The sequence below is a fragment of the Lipomyces arxii genome (genome assembly GCF_038497795.1).
Source record: "Lipomyces arxii strain Phaff 12-163 unplaced genomic scaffold V1512scaffold_15, whole genome shotgun sequence".
Taxonomy (NCBI): Eukaryota; Fungi; Ascomycota; class Lipomycetes; order Lipomycetales; family Lipomycetaceae; genus Lipomyces; species Lipomyces arxii.
The window spans coordinates 120,512-141,158 of record NW_027117714.1 but is presented as its reverse complement, the minus strand read 5'-3'; the positions used below and the strand labels follow the sequence as shown (position 1 = coordinate 141,158).

The 20,647-nt window shown below is 41.7% G+C and overlaps 8 protein-coding genes across 8 annotated transcripts; 2 read left to right on the top strand and 6 right to left on the bottom strand.

The window, feature by feature from the left end:
• Positions 1 to 296: 296 nt before the first annotated feature.
• Positions 297 to 1,514, top strand: V1512DRAFT_265748 (ketose-bisphosphate aldolase). The gene is made up of 2 exons (XM_066916958.1): positions 297 to 617; positions 670 to 1,514. The coding sequence occupies exons 1-2, from the start codon at positions 511 to 513 to the stop codon at positions 1,454 to 1,456; spliced, it is 894 nt and encodes a 297-aa protein (XP_066770280.1). The 5' UTR covers positions 297 to 510; the 3' UTR covers positions 1,457 to 1,514.
• A 180-nt stretch (positions 1,515 to 1,694) lies between these two features.
• V1512DRAFT_47136 (glycoside hydrolase superfamily) lies at positions 1,695 to 3,583 on the bottom strand. Its single transcript, XM_066918404.1, has 3 exons — positions 3,505 to 3,583; positions 2,474 to 3,455; positions 1,695 to 2,425 (listed from the first exon to the last, which is right to left on the bottom strand). Exons 2-3 carry the CDS (start codon positions 3,399 to 3,401, stop codon positions 1,827 to 1,829), a joined length of 1,527 nt encoding a protein of 508 aa, XP_066770279.1. The 5' UTR covers positions 3,402 to 3,455; positions 3,505 to 3,583; the 3' UTR covers positions 1,695 to 1,826.
• A 338-nt stretch (positions 3,584 to 3,921) lies between these two features.
• On the bottom strand, positions 3,922 to 5,968 carry V1512DRAFT_292407 (general substrate transporter). Its single transcript, XM_066918292.1, has 3 exons — positions 5,565 to 5,968; positions 5,442 to 5,509; positions 3,922 to 5,392 (listed from the first exon to the last, which is right to left on the bottom strand). Exons 1-3 carry the CDS (start codon positions 5,643 to 5,645, stop codon positions 3,982 to 3,984), a joined length of 1,560 nt encoding a protein of 519 aa, XP_066770278.1. The 5' UTR covers positions 5,646 to 5,968; the 3' UTR covers positions 3,922 to 3,981.
• Positions 5,969 to 6,483: 515 nt separating this feature from the next.
• V1512DRAFT_47115 (P-loop containing nucleoside triphosphate hydrolase protein) lies at positions 6,484 to 11,377 on the bottom strand. The gene is made up of 3 exons (XM_066918403.1): positions 10,757 to 11,377; positions 7,476 to 10,709; positions 6,484 to 7,420 (listed from the first exon to the last, which is right to left on the bottom strand). The coding sequence occupies exons 1-3, from the start codon at positions 11,271 to 11,273 to the stop codon at positions 6,732 to 6,734; spliced, it is 4,440 nt and encodes a 1,479-aa protein (XP_066770277.1). The 5' UTR covers positions 11,274 to 11,377; the 3' UTR covers positions 6,484 to 6,731.
• A 420-nt stretch (positions 11,378 to 11,797) lies between these two features.
• Positions 11,798 to 12,737, bottom strand: V1512DRAFT_210710 (uncharacterized protein; the record flags this gene model as incomplete). The annotated part of the gene is made up of 2 exons (XM_066913513.1): positions 11,798 to 12,616; positions 12,666 to 12,737. 2 exons carry the CDS (start codon positions 12,735 to 12,737, stop codon positions 11,798 to 11,800), a joined length of 891 nt encoding a protein of 296 aa, XP_066770276.1.
• Positions 12,738 to 13,747: 1,010 nt separating this feature from the next.
• V1512DRAFT_249018 (uncharacterized protein) lies at positions 13,748 to 14,097 on the bottom strand (the record flags this gene model as incomplete). The annotated part of the gene is made up of 2 exons (XM_066914592.1): positions 13,748 to 13,856; positions 13,898 to 14,097. 2 exons carry the CDS (start codon positions 14,095 to 14,097, stop codon positions 13,748 to 13,750), a joined length of 309 nt encoding a protein of 102 aa, XP_066770275.1.
• A 1,532-nt stretch (positions 14,098 to 15,629) lies between these two features.
• Positions 15,630 to 16,370, bottom strand: V1512DRAFT_47073 (uncharacterized protein). Its single transcript, XM_066918402.1, has 2 exons — positions 16,288 to 16,370; positions 15,630 to 16,233 (listed from the first exon to the last, which is right to left on the bottom strand). The coding sequence occupies exon 2, from the start codon at positions 16,216 to 16,218 to the stop codon at positions 15,655 to 15,657; it is 564 nt and encodes a 187-aa protein (XP_066770274.1). The 5' UTR covers positions 16,219 to 16,233; positions 16,288 to 16,370; the 3' UTR covers positions 15,630 to 15,654.
• A 1,164-nt stretch (positions 16,371 to 17,534) lies between these two features.
• Positions 17,535 to 19,799, top strand: V1512DRAFT_249016 (uncharacterized protein; the record flags this gene model as incomplete). The annotated part of the gene is made up of 1 exon (XM_066914591.1): positions 17,535 to 19,799. The coding sequence occupies one exon, from the start codon at positions 17,535 to 17,537 to the stop codon at positions 19,797 to 19,799; it is 2,265 nt and encodes a 754-aa protein (XP_066770273.1).
• Between the last annotated feature and the right edge of the window lie 848 nt (positions 19,800 to 20,647).

Genomic DNA, 20,647 nt, shown 5'->3' with positions numbered 1-20,647 from the left:
GCAATGTTATATAAATACTTCCCCGAACAGCTTGAAGAACTCCGCTGACATTGAATAACCAAATCTGCTTCCGAATTACTAGAAAGTCATAAGTCTGTGGACATAAAAACAGACAGACGAAGGATACTTGAGCTGCATGGCTTCGCAAGATGCTTTGTAGGCGTGAACACTATATGGCTGACTAAGTGATTACATAGCATTTGCGGCTTGGGTTAGACAAAGTTTACAGTGGGTCAGACCGGTGGAGCGACCGACAGTACGCGGCCCGATTGCCGTACGACCCGGTCTGAAATATATCCAAGCAGGAATAATGAGGTCTGGACCCAGATGTGAAGCTGTGGGTTGGTGGGGGGTCGCAGGTAATAAGTGGTCGGAATATCCCAATTAGGCCACATGACTGGAGTTGCTCGGGGAAGTGAGCGAGCGACAGAAGCCAACTCGAGGATTTAATTCAACTTAAATGGTCTCTGAGAATGCCGATGTAAAACAGATTCTTGAACAGCATCAATCATGACCAAGACTGAAGAATATCCTTACAAGTACCCACACAACAACCGTACGTGGCAGATCCTTGATGCTGCTGAAAAAGGTGGCTATGCCGTTGCAGCATTCAATTGGTAAGAATAATTAAGTTATAGCAGGAGAAATGAAAATATTAAATTTTTGAAGCTATAACACCGATGGAATTCTTGCCTCTATACGGGCTGCTGAAACCTTGAATGCTCCTGCTATTGTTGAGATTTTCCCTTGGTCAATGCATTTCCATGGACCGGAATTTATCAAGTTTGCTTCTGAAGCTCTTCATGCTGCTAAAGTGCCAATGTCGCTTCATCTTGATCATTGTACATTAGAAGCTGATGTCTACAAGGCTCTTGAGCTTCCATTTGATTCTATTATGGTGGATGCTTCTAGTCAAGATCCAGAAGAAAATGTGAAATTTGTTGGGCACATTGTGGAGCTTGCGAAGGCTCGGGGTATTACTATTGAGGCCGAGATGGGAAGAATTCAAGGTGGTGAAGATGGTGTACCGGTAGTTGATATGGAAGCACTTTATACCGAGCCGGAACTCGCTGCAGACTTTATTGCCCGTACTGGGGTGCACTTTCTCGCACCTTCTATTGGCAATGTTCATGGACCTTATCCTCCTGGTGGCCCAACGAAGTTCTGGCAGCTTGATCGATTGGCTAAAATTAAGTCGCTCAGTCCTGATTCTGTCCGTCTTGTTATGCACGGTGTCACACCACCCGTCGACGACGAGCTGGTCCGGAAGACAGTTGAGCTTGGTATCCGCAAGTTTAACTTGAACAAATCACAGCATGATCCGTACATCGATTTCTTAAAAGCCAATCTGGGAACAATGGAAATGATCGGACTTCAGGAGGGTAGTTTCAAGGCCTGGATGGGTGAGGCTGAGAGATGCATTAAACTTTTGGGATCGGATGGCAAGGCTTTATAAGTAGTTGAAAGAATTGTTTATAATCTATAGAAATGGATCAAGATTTATTTGTCAGAAATTTACGTAATTACTGATATAGAGCATGATTGTGGGGTAGAACATAGCACATCGGTTTAGGGTACATCAGTAGAAGATTCATCGATTATTGTTGGCTTTCCTGCAAGTTGATATTTGCTGCTATACAGATCTGTTTGATTTGATTAGTCAAAAAATTTGAAAATTTGAAGAAAGAGAGTTTCTCTAAAGCAAAGTTGACGGCCTCTAATGCGAAAATGTCTAATTTGGGCGCGGTGCTTGATAAAGATTTTTATTTGTAATTCACAACTTGATAACAGACTATCAGTGGTAATAATTTACAAAGTCGCGTATCTTATGCAATAGTAACTCTAATAAGCACAAAACTGTGTTTGAGAACTGTGTAACTAGAAAGCTTGTCAAGTGAGATCTTCTCCTCCTTGATTCCAACAACGTCGGGTTTATCAATGGTATTTGTCGCCATGACGTCGTCGTGGTAAATAGTATAGGTCTCAACTGAGTCTTTGTACTTTCCCTCTAGTCTGAAAGACGTCGTAAGATCTTCCTCAAGCGATCGATTCACCACAGCAATAGAAATGACACCGTCTTTGATTGCAGCTGAAACATCAAGCATTGTCAATACAGGTTCAACACTTTTGATCCATTTTAGATCTCCAGCAGAGCCATCTGTATCGCCAGTATAGACAGGACTGCCAAAATGGACATTAATTGCTTCGCCACGCATGTATTTGCAGAACAAAAGGAAAGAATGATAAATTGTCTGCAAAAACATCCCAGTCTTTGTAGTCATTACAGGCGCAATGACGTTGACACATTGAGCGATGTTAGCCATTCCAACAACAGATGCCTGTCTAATAAACAGATTTCCCCATGATGCAACTGCAAGAGCATCGGAAAGAGTATACTTCTCTTCAGCTCCAAACTCGCCGTTTGCTAAGGACTGTCAATAAAACCATATAAAATTCAATTTCCTCTACTTACCGCGAACGGGATCCCAAACATTCCACTCGTCAAAGCAAATTTTGATATTGGCATCAAACGCGTTCTGAGTAATTTTAGCCAGATCAATAAGTTTGGCAGTGATCTGAATAGCACGTTCGCCAGCAGCCGGTGAGGTGACATTTTTATAATAGTCCTCGTGAGCGGTGTAGAGATGAATTGAATGGTAGTCAACCTTAGAAACGAGGGCTTGGGTAACATAGTAATCCCAGTTGTCAAAGCCGGTACATCCACATGCAACAAGCTTAATCGTGGGATCAAGAAGCTTAAGAGCTTTGGCCCATTGAAACGCCTTCTTTCCATAATCCTCAGAAGTCATCTGCCCAACCTGCCACGGACCCCAAACTTCATTGCCCAAACTCCAATACTTAACATTGTAGGGCTTTTCGTGACCATTCTTACGACGCAAATTGGCGTAGTAAGTATTCTTGTCGGAGTTGCAGTACTCAACCCATGCTAAGGCTTCATCCAAAGTTCCCGTTCCCATATTAAGGCAAAGATAAGGCTCAATTTCCATGAACTCGCACCATTCCATAAACTCGTCTGTACCAAAAGTGTTGGGTTCCTCACCTAGCCAAGCCAGCTCCGGACGGCGAGGGCGATTCTCTTTGGGACCGATAGCATCCATCCAATGATAAGATGAAACAAAGTTGCCTCCAGGATATCGAACAACAGGCATATTCAAGTCCTTGAGAGCTTTGGCAACGTCAAGTCGGTAACCCTTTTCGTTTGTCAAGCCCTTCACTTGGCAATCAAAATCTACAATTCCACCATAAATACAGCGGCCCATGTGTTCGAGAAATCCGGAGTAGATTTTGTCGTCAATTGGCGCAAGTATACGCTCTGGATCAATTTTAACGAAAGATTCAGAGGCCGAGACCTTAACAAATGTTTGAGATGATTCTGCCATTGCAATTGAATAGTCTTTGACAAAAAGCGATGTATTGAAAACCAGATATGTTGGCTTTTAAGTGTCAGGAAAATCCATTTGAATTGAGAAGGGTTTATTATACCTTGTCGACTCCTAAAGTGTGATGCGGGGCATTTCTGCCTGAACAAGATTGTGCCTGCCAAAACAACCGACGTTAAAATAAGTTCAAAACCCTCAGCTTTGTTACATTTCCTGATGTGGAGTGTTTTCCGCTTCGCACTTGATTAACTCAGGATCCAATAGGCAGAACTGATTTCGCGCTAAGCTGAAATATACTAACGGCAAGTAATAGGGTTAGGTGATCTCTCCCACTTTAACAATCTCTGAGAACGACCGTTGTTGCGGAGAAGCCCCGCGGAGGTCAACCTCTTCGGCCCCCCCCTCTTCTTCTTCAACTTTATTTAGCCTAGTGCTGACTATACACTTACATGGGCGCTTACTAATACATACAGACAAATTTGATTTAGACTTGTCTGCAATTTGTTTACTACTCACCATCTTAATTTTTGTAATGTTAGTTTAATATTTCACTATCCAAAATCGCTTTAGTTATAACAAATTACACTTTCTCCGCCTTGGGTCCGGGAGCAGAGAAAGTTTCGGCGTGAACTGTGTCCATCTTTGATTTCATTATGCCACTTTCCTCCACATCTTCTGCCGTTTCTTCCAACTCCTTCAGGTAATCAATGCGATTCCACTTAGGGATAAACAACGGAGCATCTTCCCAAAGATCATCCATTTTTTCTAATGGAGTTTTTCCAGTTTCAGGCAAAAAGCAATAAAAGTAAATTGCGTTTGTAAAATTGCAAATAATAAACAAGTACCAAAACCTGTATCGCAGACGTTGCATAGCAATAGGAGTGATTTGAGATATCATGGTATTGAATGCAAAACTAGACATTGTTGCAATGGCTACTCCGACCGATCTCATCTGGATGTTAAAAATTTCGGCGGGAATAATCCAAGACGTTGTTCCTGGAACCGCAAATATAAAACCGAAAATCCACATAGACGCAATAAATCCAATTTGTGCACTTCGGGGGGTTATTTCAAGATCAAATGGGTATTTGGCCATAGTAATACAACCCGCAATATAGGTCAAGCCCTGAAGGAAGTGGGCGGAGATAATAGGCCATCGGCGGCCAAGTCTATCGATCAAGAAAATGCATAGCGGTTGTGCAACGAGCAAATTAATGACGGAATCAATTGCAGTGAGTCGAAGAGTCTGCAGTGTAGACAGCTTCATTTGAGCATAAATTGCTGGAGCAAAGTAACCGAGTGTTGAAACACCTGTCATCTGAACACTGGCTTGCAAAGAGACCGCCATTAAAATACGACGAAAGTTACTCTTGGTACCAAAAATAAGAGTGTACCATGGAACTTTGGCGTTAATTCTTTCTTTCTCAACATCCTCCTGAATAAGAGCGTATTCTACCATCACAAAAGGATCTTCAGTGTTGCCATTGCAGTGCAATTTGGCCATAACTTTGAGACCTTCCTCATTTCTTCCTTTCTTGATAAGCCAACGTGGCGACTCCGGAAGGGTAAAAATAAAGGCAGCTACAAATAGTTGGGGCGCAATCTGAAGCCCCAGTGGCACACGGAACTGTCGCTCGTCTCTGGGACCAAAGCTGGAATAGCATCCATATGCAATCCATCCCGACACAAGACCACCGATACCAAGAAACGTTTGCTGCAAAGCTGACAGTCGTCCACGGATTGACGGGTGAGCAATTTCCGACTGGTAAATTGGAATTACCATGTAAAACAAGCCAACACCCATACCAGCAAAAAAGCGACCCGCGTACATGTAGTTGAGATGCTGAGCACCGCATTGCAGAGCACCTCCTAAAATGAAAACAAGTGTTGCCACAAACATGGTAGCACGTCTTCCTACACGATCATTGATCAGTCCAGCAACACCCGCACCGGCAAATGCACCGCCTGTAAATAAAGATACAACGGCACCGCTATTTCAGTATTAGATTTTTGATTTTCATTGCTTATTCATATACATACGTTTCGTTGTCAGAAGGGTTAAAACGATGAATGAATGCATCGGACGCAACTACTTGAGCAATGACACCCTGATATCTGTTAGCTTAAGATTGAACTCAAGATACAACTAAAATCATATTATACGTTGTCATAACCGTAACTGAAAGAGCCAACTGCAACAAAGCAGGAGAGCAAGAACTGATACCACTTTGGATTCAGGAACATTTCGCGCAAAAACAAAAGGGCTCACAATAAATTCTTCAAAATTTACCAAGAAGCTGATTTCGCAAAACTAAAGTCTAGCGGACGCTCGGCCATAACTATATTTTTGATATGCCGTTAAATACCCCAGTATTTCGGGAATGCGGGGTTCCAATAACATTTTCTAGTAAATTGGTGCGCAATGTTTACATTGATTTTGCCAATTTAACACACTGCATTAGCAGCCTCAGCCTTACTGTGTGTGTATCACGCGTTACAAATACTTAAAGCCGCTAAATTTTAAGTTTGTTGCAGGAGAATTCGTTGTGCCCCGCTTTTTATCTGACCCCGCAAACCTCTTTATAGATATGCATAATGCACCAGCAAAGTAAGTTTTACAGCGATACTTGTTTGCTTAAAAAGTATTTAATAATTTTAAATACAATGTTAGTAAACTATATGACTTATTTCTTGTAATTGGTTTTTTTTACTAATGACAAATATCTTGGAACGCATACCTTTATCAAAAGGCGGAGTCAGGCACAGTGTATAGCCGAGCGGTAACTCAACTGGTGAGTATTTTCTTTTACGTTCAATCAACATATAGCTTTTCAGCTGCAAAACAGTAGCTGCGCAAAATTAATTTTGTACGAGATGTTTCTATGGCAGCGTGTGACAACATAACCAGAAAATTGGACCGTTGATTAAAACCTTTAGACACTTTAGCTATTGTATGTCGACTTTAGTATGTCGAGATACGAACGTTTGAATGTTTCAGATGCTACTACTGCCCCGCAATGTTGCAGGAACGATTTATCCTAAATCGAGCCGCTATTTACTTCGTCTCCGGTGAGTCAAATAGGTAATTTATTTATTAGTTAACTTATAAAAGCAGAAATGATGATTATAGTATTAGCCTTTATGAAAACCTACAGCTCTATTACAGCTTTTTTAATGTAAATTCAAAAACTTGCATAGAAAGATTCGAAATGTACCAGTATTTTAATTTACAGGCTTAATGATCCGTGTTAAACTCCGACATATTATGCTGAATGATGTATTAATTGATATTGTTGTAGTCTCATGCGTAGTTTCAATAATTCCAATGACTTAGTCAACTAGTCCGCCATTCTTGCAAAGGGAGTAAAACATAGACGACTTGTTTTCTAGTAGTTTCTGCGGAGTATCAAATTCAATCACCTTCCCGGCTGCAAGCACAACAATTCTGTCCGAGTCTATAATGGTGTTCAATCGATGGGCAATAGTCAGAATAGTTCGGTCTTTAAACTCTTTGCGAATGGTCTCTTGAATAATCTGATCCGTTTCAACGTCAACTGCAGCTGTGGCTTCGTCCAAAACCAAAATCTTACTAGGCGTCAACAGTGCTCGGGCAAGCGACATTAACTGTCGTTGGCCAACGCTAAAATTCGACCCTCCTTCGTTTACTAGTGCACTCAGTCCACCATTCATCTTTGAAATATGCTCCGACAAATGACTTAGTTTCAGCGCGTGCCACAGTTCATCGTCTGAATATCGATGTGCCGGGTCAAGATTCTCTCTTACTAAACCTTCAAAAGCTTGAGAATCTTGTGGAATGATAGCTAGCCTTTGTCTCAAATCCTGTAATCCAATTTTGCTCGTGTTTAATCGATCGATTGAGATGTATCCGCCTACTGGCTCAATCATACGGAATAATGCTAACGTCAACGACGATTTTCCAGCTCCAGTTCGACCGACAATCCCGATCTTCTCTTTTGGCTTTATTCGCAGGTTGATGCCTTTCAAGACAAGATCAAGTCCTAGGTACGAGTCAGTTTCACCCTATCAGATCAATGCGACTTGATTTACACTCACCTGCTCTATATCTTGTCGAGTAGTCGTGAAACTCTACCGCTCCATCTGCAGGCCAGTTAACAGGAGGTCTGCTATTCTCAATAACTTCTGCAGCCTCAGTAGGGATATTACAATATTCCAGAATTCTCTCGACTGAGACCGTAGATATTTCTACTTCTACAGTCATTCGAACAATCGCACTGAGCGCGGTTGTGATCTGAAACGCGTACGACATAGTCAAGCCCACCAATCCTGAAGACAATCTGCCGGTAGCAATAGTCAATACAGAAAGAAGAGCAGCAAGAAAAATAATTGCACTGCCGAGCATCTCGAGTCTGATTGCCAACCAACGACGTGCAATCATCGACGGGTAATACGCCTTGTTGTTGAAGTCAATGTGATACTCGTTTGTCCTGTTAAATCGCCGAATCTGTGAATATGCCCGTACGGTGCTTACACCGTTTAAACTTTCCTGAAAATGAGCGTAAATAGGAGATCTCGAAACTGATTCCAATCGTTTTAATTCACGTGATGTCCGAAGATAGAACTTTTGATAATAGTTGTAAAGAAAAGCAATCGGGACAATGAACACAACAAAGGCCGGATTGGCAGATGATATCACGAAAACCGAAAACAGTACTTTGAACGTGTTGGTAAAAAAGTTTGTAAACACCCGAGCCAAAACTTCATCTACTCGATTCACGTCCGTTGTAAATCTGTTGATCACACGTCCAAGAGGTGTTGTATCAAAAAATGACATAGGAGACCGGATAACATGTCGGAGCATCATATCGTGTAACTTTCTTGCTGCCTCAATCGTGCAAAAAATCCATAATACAAGAGTGTACAATAATGTTAGGACTGCAGCCACAACACCAAAAAGCAAATAGAAACCCAAATACTTTCCAATATCCGGATTTCCACCATACTGAGTGTTGACGTCACTCCAATGTTTCAGCCAGACATTGCCGCCCACTGACATGCTATTGGAGCCAATCATCAAGATAAGAAATAGAAAGACCACATGAATATTAGCGGCTTTAATGTACTCTTTATACACGCTAAACTTGACTTGGCCTTTTTCTGCGTGCTCAGCTATCTGTTTAGACCGCCGATTTGGAATATCGTCAAATAGCGTCGGTTTCTTGAAACTGGCCGTACTGGCACGACGCAATCTTGCACCGAATTTGCCGTCGTAAAAATCGGATTCATCGTCAGTCTCCTCTTCGTCAGACCCAGAGCCTGAAGCCAAAGGATCTGCCTTCTCTTCAGCTTTCTCCTCAACAGCCTCTCCTTGCCGCTGATTTCCAAACTCATCAATAAGTTTAAAAATTTCACTATTTGTACGACCCATCACTGTAGCGTATAATCCTGTCTCAATCACTTCTCCTTGTCGTAGCATTGTAATACTGTCGGCCTGTGCAAGAACCGAAATAGCATTTGTAGCCATAATCTTCGTTTTGGTTGCAAGCAATCCTTGTGGACCCAAAACATTATCAATCAAATGACGGCCAACATGCTGATCAACGGCGCTGAGTGGATCGTCCAATATGTACACATCGGCACGAGTGTAAACGGCTCTCGCAAGGGACAGTCGTGCTTTTTGTCCTCCGGATAAACTGATTCCCTTTTCTCCGACAATAGTCTCATCGCCGTCAGGAAGAACAGCAAAATCTTCGACGAGGGCACAGGCACGAATCGTCTCCTCGTAGAAATCTGCGTGGAAGCGCTTTCCGAACAAAATATTCTCTTTCACTGTCGCGTTCATAATCCAAGGAACTTGCGAGCAGTATGCAACATGACCACGAACAGTTACTCCGCCCGATTTTCTGTATAAATCGCCTAGCAAAGCCTGCAGTAAAGCCGACTTTCCAGCACCAACACGGCCAACGACACAAGCCAGCTGCGCTGTCTTCACTTCAAAGTTGACGTCTCGCAAAGCAGGAGGGTGGCGTCCTAAAGCGTCCCACAAAAATGTAGCATTTTTGATTGACACAGCAGTCTGATCAGTCTCAGTAGCAGGATCTAGATGAGTAACAGCATCATGTTGAAGCTCAGTGGATATCAAAAAATCCCGGAGACGTCCGGTCGAGACACTTGCCTCAGCATATTGCGTGATTACTTGAGGAATTTGAGTCAATGGTGTAGATAAAAGATTAAACAGCGTTAATGCCGGAAATACAATGTCAGTTGATAGAGGTTTATCCGACGTCCAGACAAATAAGGCGAAAGTGGAACAAGAAACGAAAAAAGGAGCGCATGATCCTACAAAATTGGCAATTGCTGAATAAATACCTTTTCTGCGTAAATTTGCAAGCTCTTGATCATTTCGAATCTTATTCAGACGGTCAATAAATGAGTTCTCCCAGCCAAACAGTTTGATTGACTTGATTGATACTAAAATTTCACCTGTAAGACGCGTGCGCTTGTCTTTAACTTTCATCTGTACTTTCTGAAGAGCCCTCTGCTTTTTAGAAATGTATGCATTAAGTGAAATTGTGCACATTGTAACAGCAACACCTGCCCACATGCAATTACCAACAAGAAAATGCAAATTATAGAGACACAGTACAATCTGAAATGGGCCTGACCAGAGAGCCTGTGCCGACTGTGTCATCTCTTGTAGTCGGGCGACATCAACAGTCATTAGATTCACAATGTCACCGGTAGATTTCGCTTGACGGCTGTCATTTGATAAAAACATTGATTTGCGATAAATGCAAGACGTCATAGCTGATTTGATATTCATCGCTGCACTGAACACGCGTTGCAAGTATTGTTGCTGCGACATTGTTTGCATGAATGAGCATCCAAACATACCCATAGCAAGAAGCACGCCAGCAGACAACGGAACAGGTTCGTCATCGTTGTAAGAATTCACAAACACTAGCAGTCTGCGTAACAGATTCGGCTGCATAAATGACATGAAGTCACCAGCCAGCTTAAAACACATACCAATCAGATAAGTAGAGCCAAAACATCTAAACAGGGCTCTGAAAAGTGAAGGTGAAGAGCTTTGCTTCTCAGCTTGCCACGCAACATCAAAATCCTCTCGGGCTTTCTCTGTTCTGGAATGTGGTGGTAAGTCCGGTAAATCGTCTTCGGTTAAATAATTGTCGTATCCAAGTTTCATTAGATTTGTTAAGTAGCTGAAAGTAAGCTTTGAAAACACATTGGCTCTATTTTCAGGAGATGTTTCAATTTCGCTATGAAGCGACTCGTATTGTGAGGCAGGTCGTAAAACAAGCACGGAGACTATATAAGCGTCAATCTAAGCATATAATGCATTAATTTCCACTCACTCAAAAACTGAACAACGGTGGCAGCGACAGTGATAGCTGATGTTGCGAAAATGGATTGACTATTTCTCCATGTCCGGCGTTGGACTTGACCAAAAAGTTTAGCAAAACCTACTAATGCACTTATCAACCAATAAAACAAAATTATTCCACTAGGAACTCGTGCTCTAAAGTATTCCACGTATTGGATATAAGCAGCAACTCCAAGGGAAGTGATGTAAGCCAGTATGGACCAAATACGCAAATCTGCCCACGTGCCAGCCAAAGTTCTGAAATCTACGAGGTAAATGAACTCAGTGATACCAATTAAAACCACCAGACCAAATTTGATATAAAACCATGTCGTAGTTGGCGCAAAAACAAGAGCAGATTTGTTCAGAGCTTTCAATTCGCGTGGAGCAAGGATCAACAGACCTAGACCTAGGAAGAGGGGGAATACTGAGTCGACAAAACATGGAGTGAAATTGTAGTAAAGCGGTGAGATTGGTCCCCAACCTTCTGGATTTGAACAAAAACCCATTGGACTTCAATCACTGCTGGAACGCAAGTTGATTAAAAGAGAGATATTCAGCCTTGCCAATACGTGAATACTTAAACTGTACAGAAAAATAAGCCGCGCGAGCGTTAAGTCCGTGCGCACGATTTTCAAACGCCATTTCAACTGTTTGTGAGGACACAGTTCATAAGGGTTTGGTATATACAAAGCTTTTTTAGTTAACATTTTAAATGGAGTTTTTAAAAGTATTAAATTCTAAATTGTTTATACGGCCGCTTAGCTGGCAGAACATCCGGCGATGCTCAAATTTGATTTATAAAGAGAGAGAGGCGTGTGTGTACAGGGGACAATGGCTACGTGCAATCAGCAGATTCCGTATTTCTAATCCAAATGCACTCTATTGATCAAAAGCATGTAGTTATATCATCTAACATTATACAAAATAATAACTTCACATCATCTTTAATGAATAAACATAACAAAAGACTCTTGAGAAGTCCAAAACTAACGCCATTATCCATAAAAACGCCTACACTCTGATTTTCTTCCTATAAAATGACTTCCCGTTTAGCTACAAGAAAACCGATGTCAACATCAATACTCTTGAATCTCGGAACTTTTCCTTTGCATTGAAAGCGGCCAAATAAAAATGCAACTAACTTGTCGCCGTCAATAAAAGTCCTGGGCTGCCCAGGAACAAGAGGTCGCGACATCATATGTGCAACACGTGCCCCGACACCCCTGGGCGAGACCCATCCAGGATACAAAGTATCATCATTATTCTTGCCATCCCACATAAGCGTTTCCAATGGTTGTGTTGTATCAAGCACTTTCAACGAACAAATCACTTCTTCCTCGTCGACCCCTTGCGGAAATATGCTCTTGATGGCTTCCGCATTGTGGCTTTCCAATGAAATTTTCAAGTAACTACAACTAGTTCGATAAACTGCTTCAGTGACCTTCTCGGCATATGTAGAGCCAGCACGTAATGTCACGGGTATAGTAAGAGCTTCTCGCATCACAAAAAACGTAGGATTTTCTTTCGAGTGAAGTGCCCAAAGAGCCTCACTTGCTGAAAAAGATCCGCCCTCTAGAACCCTTGTCTCTGAATCAACGGGGTGACCTTCGATAGCACCTCGAATGACGTCAAGAACACGTCCTGCTGTCAAAGCAATGTTGTTAATGACCAATGAATTTTGCTGCTCCAAGGCAAATTGCATCCCATCTCTGTATACTCCAAAGAACAAGACTTGTAGCTGATCAACGCTTGACTCAAGATGGCGGACCCGATCCTGCAAAATCTTGATTGTAGAGTCCTTCTTCTGTCTATAAGTCCGCTGGGCGTCTCTAATTTGTGCTCTGCGACGCTAGCATTTATCAGCATATATGTAAGTAACATTTAGAAATTATACATACGTCTGTCTGTTCTTCGTCTGCATTTAGTCGAGGCCGGCCACGACGACGCTTGGACGAAATCGCAACGCTCATTTTATCGGAGACCCTTGCCTGATATCCAGCATGAGTAGCAGTCGCAGAAGTTTGATAAAACGGTGGCGGATACTGATCGCTTGGCACATACTCTCTCTTATGTGACGACACCAACTGTTCTTCTGCGCGTCTGTGCTTCGTAGGCTCGATAACGCTCTGCATACCCAACTTCTCGTACATACTTTGTGTATGTGTCGTATTTTCCTCATTAAGTGAAACCAACTCGTCTTGTCCAAATGAGGGGCTCAACAAACTCGCCATCGACGTTGTCATTGTACTATCATTCTGGCCAAGCATCTGACGATACAAGTCACCAGAGATTGCCATTGCCGAACCCATGCTTTCCGGCGTTTGAAGAGCACTTAAAGAATTACTCGAAGTTGAGTCTTCACTTTTGTTAGAGGGAGACTCAATGACAGGAAATGGATATACGTCTGTGACCTGAGTCGAACATTGATCAAGCTCATACCCGCCTTCTATTGTTATATTTTGCATTGAACCAAGCATTTTGAAGTTTCTAAGAATTTTCAAATTCGAAAAGTGTTCTTCAAAGTGCTTAGGAATGACATTATATTCAATAATGGTCCCGCTATTTTCAGTCGCCATCGGGGGCACACATGTTTGAGCGGGCTCGTGATTTACTACCCATAATAATATCATGTATGTTGACTAATGAGCTCAAATCTAATTTGGATTAGAGCATAGTTCAACGTTTATTACATCATCGGCTAATGACGCCCGACGCATTCGTATTAAATATCTCATTACACCTTATTTAAGCCATAACTATTAATACGTGCTATATTAAGTACAAATATGCAATTCCTGTCAAATGATTAAAGTTACTGTACAGCCGGCTCTAAAATGTCTATTTTGCGTACTATGCCCTTTTTGGCCTGTCACAGACCCCTGAAGAGCTTGTAGCCAAGAAGTCACTCACCTACAAGATCAATAGAGAGTTATTTTATTGCTTCAACATATGTGTAACATCACAAAAGAAATAAGGCACATCACGGATATTCCTCTACTTTGGGACCGAATCCTTCTGGTGGCACAATCAAAAGCGTCGCAGATTGTTCAAAATCAACACCAGCCGATGAAATTGAGTTTCCCCACCATCTGAGTGTTGTTTGAGTGTAATGAAGAGAAGCGAAATTTACCGCACCAGCAAAAGCAACACCGTTAAAAGACCAGAAGTAAGAATGTAGTTATACTTGGTCCACCAGCCAGTATATTTTTTGCGAATGTAGTACATGAACATGAAGGACATGTACATGCCAGGAGTGCAGTACGTAAAATTGTAAGTGCCTCTCCACCTGAGAGCAACTGCGCCTGATATAACTGGTACAATCCAAGGCATGCTTCAATTGTGGACAGATACTGTCAAGCACACGATATGGGTTAATAACACCAAACATAACTGCGTCGGCGTACATAGATCTTGGGAAAGCACATACAAATCGATCTATTTGAGTGACAGAGCAGAAATCCTTGACGGAAGTCAATAAAATTTCAACTACGCTTTTAAATCAATGTAGCCAGAATTTGAGCTCTGAATGTAGCACGTTAGGGAATCTTAGCATATTGCGCAAGCTTCTGGTTCGCAATAAAAGACTCGGTCCGCATCAATTTATAAGCCCATATACGAACGACACCGTTTGTGACAGCATTACCAGAATCCAAATATCTAGCCAAAATAACCGAGAACGCGCCTGCTTCGTTTCCATATCCTGCTCGAGACAAAATGACAAGAATTGGCAATGAGCAAAGCAATATCGAAAAATAAATAGTGAATCAAAAGTCTATACCAGGACGGTGGCGGGCCAGCCGTAACACGCTCCGAATACAGTGCCAGCGCCAGCAAGAAAAGCAATTAGACAGCACAAGTCAGGTGTCTCGGGATATTTTAACATCGGCCGCGATTGTGGATCATCGAAATCTTCAAGAGACCTTCTTGAAAAATTTTGCAAGGATACATACGTAAAACTTCTTGCAGAAAATCCATAGAAGCTTCTATTCCAAAATCAATATGTAAGTAAACATGCTGCTATACAACGCCCATGAGCCGCAGGTTCCAACCAAATCTCCTGCCGATACATAAGGAGGAGTAGTTTTGGTAGAGCTCTTCGTAAAATCAGTTATTGATTACAACTCTTAAGGCATTGTATTCATATCTGTCTCTATCAAAGATAGTGTTTGAGTTAGAAGGCATGTTTTCTGAGTATGCATAATCTTCCCAGTAAAGCACAATGACGATGATATCGTTGCAAGATCAATAAATCTACTCAAATAGGCGTGAAATAGATACACCAAAGGATTGCCATAGCTGACGACCATCCAACCAAACGTAGGGATCGGTTTTACACCAAGACCAATACATGAGCCGGTAATCATAGCCAAAATCACACTTCGTGGTGCTATCGATGTCATCTAATGGAACGTACCAAGTGCTCTGGACAAGAAATTGGGGATAAAAAAGTGCAAAAACAAAACAACAAAAGCCAGAGAGAAAATTTTCTGCCGAGTAATCGTCCAGCCATTTACCGAAGTTTTGACTTCTTTGACCACAAGGGCTCTGTTTAACGCAAAAGTTGGTAGGACGTTGGGAAACACTGCTTAGACAAGGTAAATGCACAGCTTACTGCAAAGACCGGCAAGATCATAACCAAAAAAACAAGCTGGCAAAGTTTATGAGCCACATAAATACAAAATCAGCCCATTTTAAGTTGGAAAACAGTTTTTGGTGGAGTCTTAGTGCCATAGACATCCAATTGGAAGTCTGTCCGCCGCAATTGATCATGATAGTAGCCAAAATTTGCTCCTTGATATTCCACGGGCCTGGGTTAGTGCTGTATCGAGTACCATAAATGGTAAACCCCAAGTCAAGAAAAAGCCGAGTTGCTTTATCGCAAGAAAATTACAACAATTGAACCACAGTAAATTGTAAAGTAAGAGGAGATTGACGAAATATAAAGAACTCGTTAAAAGAGGCAATAGGAACCCAAAGTGCACCAAGCATGCCGAATGATCCCGACATGGAGGTCTTCATCGTCGAAAGGATCGGTGACAAATCAAACCTCGAATAAGGTGAATAATGTTTGATAACGACAGCCTGTAATCTAGTATCAAACTCCCATGTCTCGGAGTCTGTGCCATAAGCTTCGACGCCTTGAACAATGAGTTTGGAGCGATCAAACAGTGAATTGGGAAAGTTGACAGCGTCGTAGTGGAAACAAGATATTTCTCCCAAGTGGTGATTTGTCCTCGGTTGTAGTGAGTAAACCATATTGTACAAATAGTGAGATTCCTTGTCCGCCATAGGATCGTCGTCCCCGGTGTTACCAGTGTTATTCATTACTTTCAACCGACTGGCAATTTTTTCGTGATGAACGCCACCTTCAAAAAATTCAGAATCTGTCTTCTCCAAATCTCGGACGACCACCAAAGCGGTTTTCTTTTCTATCATATTGTTTCGCTCCATAATGATAGTGTATATCTGTACGCATCAGTTGGTGTTGATCAATTACGATAACTAGTATCATACACATACAGATTAGTAATGTTTTGATTGAATTAGCAATGTCACAGTTCAGTTGGAATCGATAATTCTTAAATAAATATGCAGCTTATGCTAGAGAACAGTTTCAGGATATAAAGATTTTTGATCGAATCTCATGTCAGTGTTGGCAGACAGATTTTATATATTAATACGGCATAACACAGAAAACCTATCAATGACATAATTTAAATAGCAGATAAGATAATACATTAATTCGGAGGATTGATAATAAAAGGGTACAGCTCATTGAAACCAGACATAGAACTGCCAAGTGCAGAGATGGTGTTATAATCAGTTTAATAGCCCAGAACAGAATTACTTTTAAATTAAAAACCAGCATGAATTCTGTTATCACTGGCAATTGGTAACACGATTGTGAGGCTATATTTTGCTAGCCTAACTAAAGATATATTCAAATTGTCAGTCTGATAAACAGAAGATGAAAGTCAGGGTTTAACGATTTCTTCGAAAATCGTGACATTTCCCGTAACGGCGTCAAATCATGGTGTTCGCATGGAGATCTGCCAGGATGCTATCGAATATCCCTGACTAGACACTACAGCTTACGTACTTTTCCACGCTCATTTCTGCTATCAGAGAAAAGTGCTGTGCAGTCCACCATCGGGTAATTACCCATAGTCTCATAAGGAATGCGCGATCCTAACAGCAATCAAATTCGTTGACAGTGCACAGCCATTGTAGAGCGTGTGCCCGACCTTATAATATAGTTTGTTCCACATTAAAATCAAGTAAATTTAGGTCTTGTAGGCATTGAACTTTACACACTGTAAGTTTTCAAAATTCTTGCATTCATTATTATAGTCGCGAAACATTACTCTGTTCGTGGCTGTACAATAGCTTTGTTAGTGAAACAGCTTATGTGAAAATTGCCAAATTGCATTTTTCGTGCAGCGGGGCCAGGCTTGAGGCTAAGGTGGGGAAGAAACGCGGGGTAGAGTTGTCTGGATTGGACTTACGCCTGCAGAAGAACTACACGGTATTCGGCCCGTGGTGGCTTGAAGTCGGTTAATAATGAATTGAAACTGATTTTTGCAGAGCTTAAATTGGACCCCTCATTATAGTGGCCCCATTTACGGCAGATTCCGCGTTGACGTTTGATTTAACCGATTATGGACCATTTAGCCTTGTTGACTTCATGATACAACAGCGCAAATGACAGGTCTATTTCCAGATTTGGTGATGTTCGGTGCAATTGTTATAAGTTCAAGTATTCCACCATGACTTGGGGACACGAGGACATCAACAACTACGCGAAAATGACTGTGGACAATAATTTATCAATCTCTAATATAGTCGATCCAATTGTACTTCCGTACGATATCGAGTTGGTTACTGGTTCAAACGTTCTTTGGAAGTACACAGTCATAGGCTCTGACATCGTTCATGATATTATCGCACCGACTTTTGAAGTTGATGGGTCGGATTTGATGGCATTAGTTACGGCATGGACATCTATAACAAAAAAAACTCTTTCAAACGGTGTAGTAGAAGTCATTGCTACAGGAAAGTGTACTACAGAAAGTCTGCAATTGCAAATATACTTCCGCGTTGCACATGGAAGTCCAATTGTGCGATTTCATTATTTAATCTCAGGACAAGGTTCCCTTACGAAGACATCTGGAAGCGACAATTTGATTTACGTCAGTCTCACGCTATCAAAATCAACAGTTGCAAAGGAGGTCAGATTGTCAGAGTACTTGGAACCAGTCCATAGTTACACATTAACAGAGCAAGCACTCGATTCGCGTCACTTTCGCGACAAAAGGCCGGTCATGGGACCTATTTTGACTGCTACAGAAAATGGAGAGTCGATTGTGGTTGCCTACGAGCATGGATCACAGCTTCCGGACGCATTTATAAGATACGATTTAGCTTCAGATGGAAAGTGCAACATGTATGCAGTTAAAGGAAACTATCTATCTGGCACGGATTTAGCAAAGACACCGTTTTCAACAATCTGGTGCCATTTCGGTGGCGTCAAAGGGACGGAGGATGACTTGTCTGAGCAGTACCGTACGTTTATACTCCGGTACATGTCGATTACGCCTGCGACTCGTACCCCATACATCTTTTACAACACTTGGAATTTTCAGGAACGAGACGCAAGCTGGCGCGATCTTCACTGCACTGCTAATATTAGGCTCGAACATATTTTAGCTGATATTGACGTTGCGTACAAAATGGGTATTGAAGTTTATGTTATTGATGTTGGTTGGTACAAAATAACTGGCGACTGGGATCCTGATCCAGCCCGCTTTCCAGATGGGTTCAAAGAAGTAAAAGCAAAATTAGACAAGTATGGCATGAAGTTTGGTTTGTGGTTTGAGCCTAGGACTGTTGCGGTGACTAGCGAAGTCTTCAGGGAAAACTCTGACTGCATTGTGTCTTGGGGTGGAAAAAGAGGAGCGGCGGAGGCTATCTATGGATCGGACGCTAGTCACCAGCTCTGTTTGGTTAGCTCTTGGGCGGACTCGTTTGCAGACAAGCTTATTCAATGCGCAAAGAAGTACGGCGTCACGTACTTTAAATGGGATGCAATCACGCAATACGGATGCAGTGATGCTGGTCATTTCCACGGTAACGACTCTAACTCAGAAAGAGAGCGGGCAGATTACTATGCATTTCAGATTGGTCTTTACATGGTCAAGATTGTCGAGAAGCTGTGTGCTGCGTGCCCTGAAGCTATTGTTGATTTTGACATCACAGAGCCATCACGTTTTGTTGGGTTATCGTTTTTGTCTGCTGGGAAATTCTTTTTGATCAACAACGGTCCGTACAGCATTCATTACGATTTACCAAATCCACCTAGACTACGCGAAGACTCGCTGACGGAAAGAAATGGCAATTTGACTTTTTATCCCGGACCGGCTAGAACGTGGATGTGCCGCACGCCGTTGACTTACGATAAATGGATTCCGTCGGTTTTATTTTTAACACATTATTATCCCGATGATGTGATTATTGAGGACAAGCATGGTCTTAAGGATTTAGACCGTTATATTGCGCCAACCGGTGACGATACTATTGACGAGGTTATCGATACTGGTGCTGATTATCAAAAAATTAACATTGGATCTCTTATACTTGGTCAAAATGGTATCTGGGGCGACCTGTTGAGTGTGACTGAGACAGGAGTTAAAAGATTCCACGATTACCTTGAGAAATATAAGGCTATCCGGTATGACATTACAGCCTCTCAAATGATTCGAGTGGGCAATGTTGGAGGAAATCCTGAGGTTTACGAGAAAATTAACCCTGAAACTGGAAAAGGAGTTGTGGTTGTATTTTCAAGTTCGTTTGGACGTCCACTGTCGGCTAAGTTGAAAGGCAGATACAGTTACATCACCAAGCACAAAGTTGATCCTACTTACTGGCATTGTCCTTATGGTGTCAAGGTTTCAATTGATGAAGAGGGATGCGCTGTGATTGATACATTGTTTAACGATGTTACTGCTCGAGTTGTATTTTTCGGTGCAACTTAGTTTAATAATATTCATTGCAAATTTTGTGAATATAGTAGTAAATGCTACCTGGATTTAATCTTAGAGTACAAATCATATTGTCTGTCACGGTTGTATAATCAATTTTGAGAACAGACAGCGTGGATCAGCGGTTAGTCATAGACTGAACAAAAACAGTTTACGATAGATAGAATCACAGCGAGTGCATAACAGATTCCAATGCAACGATCCAAGTTGCCGAATCAGACGCAACGATGCCGGTAACAATGTACCAGAATTATACTTATTAGACTCCTTATGTCCTGCGTGATTGAGTAAAACTATAGACAAGGGGAGAGACGCGAATAGTCACGATTTCGGCAGCGGGTTCGTTTCTTCAGATAGAAAAATTTCACAAAGAATACTGAGGTTGTCGTCCTCGCGTGGATGTCATGAAAAGACACAAGAGACTTTGGCTTTTTATATTGCCAGCCAGCATTCCGGCGATAGTACGCAAGATAATACCGAGACGAGCTAAGCTATCGGATTGCTAAAAACATATCTTTGCCATGGCAGATTGAGCTTGGTAATGCTGTGTGGACCAAATGTCGTTTCTAAATGAGTACTGGACATAAAAATTGGATACCAGAAAGTGTTTTTGGCGTGGCATTGGCAGCAATTCTTCTCCTTCCATATTTTCAGTTTAGATAATATAGTAGAAGCTTTCTCTGTCTTTTACATCTAATGGGTACAGTTTGGGTGTTTATCATTTTGTTTTTCACACAATAGTCATGAGTATTTAGTCAAATGAGAAAGCGGACGTCAGCGTAATAAAACTGTCCTTTAAAAACGTTTATGCAAAGGAATGGAAAATCGTTGCAACAAAAGTC

What these genes read in the sequence shown, in the direction of transcription:
- V1512DRAFT_265748 (XM_066916958.1), top strand. Translation starts at nt 511, where the DNA reads ATGACCAAGACTGAAGAATATCCTTACAAGTACCCACACAACAACCGT. An exon ending in GCCGTTGCAGCATTCAATTG is followed by an intron (nt 618 to 669) that starts GTAAGAATAATT and finishes AAATTTTTGAAG; the next exon opens with CTATAACACCGATGGAATTC.
- V1512DRAFT_47136 (XM_066918404.1), bottom strand. Translation starts at nt 3,401, where the DNA reads ATGGCAGAATCATCTCAAACATTTGTTAAGGTCTCGGCCTCTGAATCT. An exon ending in TGTTTGGGATCCCGTTCGCG is followed by an intron (nt 2,426 to 2,473) that starts GTAAGTAGAGGA and finishes GACAGTCCTTAG; the next exon opens with CAAACGGCGAGTTTGGAGCT.
- V1512DRAFT_292407 (XM_066918292.1), bottom strand. Translation starts at nt 5,645, where the DNA reads ATGTTCCTGAATCCAAAGTGGTATCAGTTCTTGCTCTCCTGCTTTGTT. An exon ending in TCAGTTACGGTTATGACAAC is followed by an intron (nt 5,510 to 5,564) that starts GTATAATATGAT and finishes AACAGATATCAG; the next exon opens with GGTGTCATTGCTCAAGTAGT. An exon ending in AACCCTTCTGACAACGAAAC is followed by an intron (nt 5,393 to 5,441) that starts GTATGTATATGA and finishes ATACTGAAATAG; the next exon opens with CGGTGCCGTTGTATCTTTAT.
- V1512DRAFT_47115 (XM_066918403.1), bottom strand. Translation starts at nt 11,273, where the DNA reads ATGGGTTTTTGTTCAAATCCAGAAGGTTGGGGACCAATCTCACCGCTT. An exon ending in CACCGTTGTTCAGTTTTTGA is followed by an intron (nt 10,710 to 10,756) that starts GTGAGTGGAAAT and finishes ACGCTTATATAG; the next exon opens with TCTCCGTGCTTGTTTTACGA. An exon ending in CTCGACAAGATATAGAGCAG is followed by an intron (nt 7,421 to 7,475) that starts GTGAGTGTAAAT and finishes ACTCGTACCTAG; the next exon opens with GACTTGATCTTGTCTTGAAA.
- V1512DRAFT_47073 (XM_066918402.1), bottom strand. Translation starts at nt 16,218, where the DNA reads ATGGAGCGAAACAATATGATAGAAAAGAAAACCGCTTTGGTGGTCGTC.